The sequence below is a fragment of the Hibiscus syriacus genome, unplaced genomic scaffold (genome assembly GCF_006381635.1).
Source record: "Hibiscus syriacus cultivar Baekdansim isolate YM2019G1 unplaced genomic scaffold, ASM638163v2 tig00000002_pilon, whole genome shotgun sequence".
Classification (NCBI taxonomy): domain Eukaryota; kingdom Viridiplantae; phylum Streptophyta; class Magnoliopsida; order Malvales; family Malvaceae; genus Hibiscus; species Hibiscus syriacus.
The window spans coordinates 575,048-578,867 of record NW_024061752.1 but is presented as its reverse complement, the minus strand read 5'-3'; the positions used below and the strand labels follow the sequence as shown (position 1 = coordinate 578,867).

The 3,820-nt window shown below is 31.1% G+C and overlaps 1 protein-coding gene across 1 annotated transcript; it reads right to left on the bottom strand.

Annotated features, from left to right (window-relative positions):
* Positions 1-2,715: 2,715 nt before the first annotated feature.
* Positions 2,716-3,560, bottom strand: LOC120169072. The gene has a single exon (XM_039179799.1). It carries the CDS (start codon positions 3,476-3,478, stop codon positions 2,903-2,905), a length of 576 nt encoding a protein of 191 aa, XP_039035730.1. The 5' UTR covers positions 3,479-3,560; the 3' UTR covers positions 2,716-2,902.
* Positions 3,561-3,820: the final 260 nt, after the last annotated feature.

Genomic DNA, 3,820 nt, shown 5'->3' with positions numbered 1-3,820 from the left:
TTGAAATCTTGTAATTAAGTTGAACTTAGGTCATAAAACAATAATGAAAGATATAGACAATAATTCTGCAACTTATTTACGTCTTTTAATGTGTTTAGCCATAGACTTAAACCTCTAAACTTGACCGATGAAACGTAGATAAGGAAGGAAACTGTGGTTTCTCCTCCCATGAATCACAAACACTGTTCATCACTGTTCATTACTGCAGCCATATGTATCATGGGTAGCGGTGGCTTTGTCTTTGGACGGGCCACCGGCACAGGAGAATACGATAGCTGTAACGAGAGAAAGGGCTACTAAAGTTGCCCACGACATTTAAAAAACACTGCTAAAATCTTCGGTAGTACCGGTTGCCCCACTGTCAACAACTCTAACCCCTTGTTTCCATAGCCGAATCATCTCTTTGCAAAAGGTTAATGGTGATTTGTGAAGAAAGCTTTGGCATTTGGTGGCCATTTATTTAAGAACGGAAGGTGGGTGGCTAATTGACTTCACTCTTTATGATTTTTAAGACTTTCCGATGACAGTGGTGGCTTCTATACTCTCCAGTGTTCACAAATGGTATTTTGGCGCTTCATTAATTGGAGGGCCATTTGGTCAAAATATAGTTCATTTTAGTGCAAGTGTGTTTAGCACTAATGGTTAAAATGTATTAGATGTCTTTAACTATGCTCAAAGGATCATTTATTCATTATATTTTTAAATTTTATAAAATGATCATTAAATTTATTGAATTGATGTGATGTTATGATAAGTGTAAAAGTTTGATAAACTTAATAATCAATTTGAATAATTGTAAGAAATAATGAATATTTTGCAATAATTCAATAAAATTTAGTGACTATTTCAATAATTTTAATGACTATTTTATATCTTTTTTAAAAATTAATGACTATAACGATCATTTTGAACATAATTGTACCTTTAGTGGATTAACCTAGACCAATAAATTAGTCATTTGCATTGACACTTGACAGGTGCTAAAGGAAAGTTGGTCACGGCAGGAGAATGAGGACCACCAAGTCCAAATGCTAAACATATATTACCATAAAATAAACAATTGAATATAAAATAATAAGAATAAAGGTAAATTACATCATTGATCACCAAATTACTTCTTTTATAGTTTTAATCGCTAATATTACATTTTTTCTATTTTGATCATTAAACATTAAATTTCTGTTAAATTTCAATGAAGATGTTGATATAGTCTGGTATAACAATAATTTTAATCCTTGAAATTTATATATCATGCAATTTGATCATAATTTAAAATAATTCAATAAATTTAACTTTTTTATATTTAAAAATTCCATCAATTTGATCCTCATTCTAAATCTAAATAATTCACTGAAGTTAAATCTATGTGAAAATTAAGGTAAATGAATGGGTTTGGAAGGGATCAAACCTATACCATGGAATAACAAAACACTTAATTGGTATTTCAAGCTATATAATTGTTGTAGGATTGACAGATATAATATTTAGGTTAAATTGTGTAATAAGTTTCGGAGACTAAAACTATTATTATACCAGTTTCAGTCAGTTGCCAAAATAGGAAAAAAATATAACATTAGTGGCTGAATTTGTAGAAAAAGAAAACAATTCAATAACCAAATAGAAAAGTTGTAATAATTTGATGACTGATGATGTAGTTTGTGCAACGTTGTGTATGTTAGAAAAATATAACATATTTTCCACGTAAAGTTATGGGTTTTTCAAAATAATCAATAATAACATAATAATATGTTGAATCTATAGTTATGCATTGTATTAATAATTGCATGTTAATCCTAAAGTTGTGTTTATAAAAAAATTACTAATACGATAAATAATATACATTCAAATGATTATTATTATTAATTTAATCATTGTAAATCAAAATAAAAAATATAATTAATATGTATATAAACTTAAAATAAAATATAACCTATATAATAAATTCAAAATCATAATAAAATGTAAATGGACTGACATACGCGTGGATTTGACTATGCACAATTTTGAACCCAAAACAAATGTAAATGGCCCAATATAACATACCCAATAAATCAGTCCATCACATAAACCAACTTAGAAATAAATACATTCTTTATTTTGTATTACAGTATTTAATTTGAATATTTGAATTTATAATTCCTGTGATTAATATAAATTTAGATAATAAATATTATTTTTAACTAAGTATGAGTTTAATTTTAAAATGTTTTGTAAGGATTATTTTTAAAATGATAATTAAATAAACATAATAAAATTTGGAGTATCACTATCTAACTTCTTTTTGCACATTAAAAATTGGGCGGAGACTGGAGAGGATGTCATTTTGAACTGAGTTGAGCTCAGAGTTTCAATTATTTTTCCTTTCAATTTTCTGATTTTATCTAACAATTTTAAGTTTTTTTTAAAAATATATTTTATATACATTTTTATATATTTAGAAATTATATTTCTTAATTGTAAATCAAATTTAATTCATACGAGATCAACTAAAAGAACTATTTAAACTAAATTATTAATACAAACAAAATGATCTTGATAGTAATTTTTTTTAAGATTTCATATTTAAACACCGTGAATAATAATATTATGAATGTTTAATGTTAAATGATCGAGAGTTATCGTAAAACAAATATTAATTTTTATTTATCCTAAATTAATTGAAAAAAAAACTAAACTGCTAATATTTTTTTTATTTCTGAAGATATCCCCTGAACGACGTCGGAGTTCCGACCTACTTATTAGTTCAATTTATGCTTAAAAAAGAAGAGAGAAATCAATGTACAACACCTGTGTTAATATAAAGGTGTACAAACTGATTTTGGCTTGGGTACAAAGAGGAAGTGTTTCTTCTTCCCCGAATAATTGCAGATTTAAAGTGTCTAAATTCTACTTACATTACACTTTAGGGGCTAGTCTCCGTCATCTCCTGACGTCTCTTCAACGAAAGCTGCTTCTGCATTCTCATTTGACAATGGAATCTCTGTATGAACAAGTCAGCTACTCGGTCTATCTCATCTTCCAGCCTGAACTCTTCCCCTCTATCTTCTTTCGATTTCTTCACTATCTCGATCACCGAAGCTCCTTGATCGCCCAACTCCATTTCTTCCGACTCGAAAAGCGAGTGACTCAGGTCTGGGTATTTTTCTTCATCAGCATCGTCTTCATACTTGGTCTGGGTTGTACTCGGTATCCACATGGCATTGCTGCTATTGTAGAGAGCGATCGACGGGCTTCGTTGACCTCCACTCACATCGCCTTCTACCTCCTTGGAGATTTTGTCATTGCGCCCCATCAAGGCATTGAGCTTGTCGGAGAGCGAGCTCACCACCAGAAACTTCCTGTTTTGAAGCAAGGAGAAGATGACGAGGCGAGTCTTGATTGCCTTCGTCTTGCTCTTTATGGCCATGGTTTTGGCCTTGGCCATTGTGGCTAAACCCGTGAGTATCTGCTTCAACAATCCACTTGCTTTGTTCCTCATTTTCTTCTTACACTTAACGAAGACACCGAGAGATATTTTACGACAGCAAAGCTTTAAAAAAAATGATTGAAGGATGTTTTTGGTTTTGGTCTGTGTTGTAATGAAAGGGGTTTGAAGGATTTAAATAATGGGAATGGAAGGGTGGGGGCTAAGGAAAAGAGGGGAAGCCATTGAAGTGAAAGTTAAAGTAGAAAGGTGAAAGGTAAGGACAAGTGGTAGCATTTCGTGGTTCTGATCGTGGCACGGTGGTTTCCGAGGCTGATAGTTTTGGCAGCTGGGTTTCGTGGATTGTAGTATACTATTATTATAGGGATTGTCTTAGGAAAGGCGGGTTAATATACG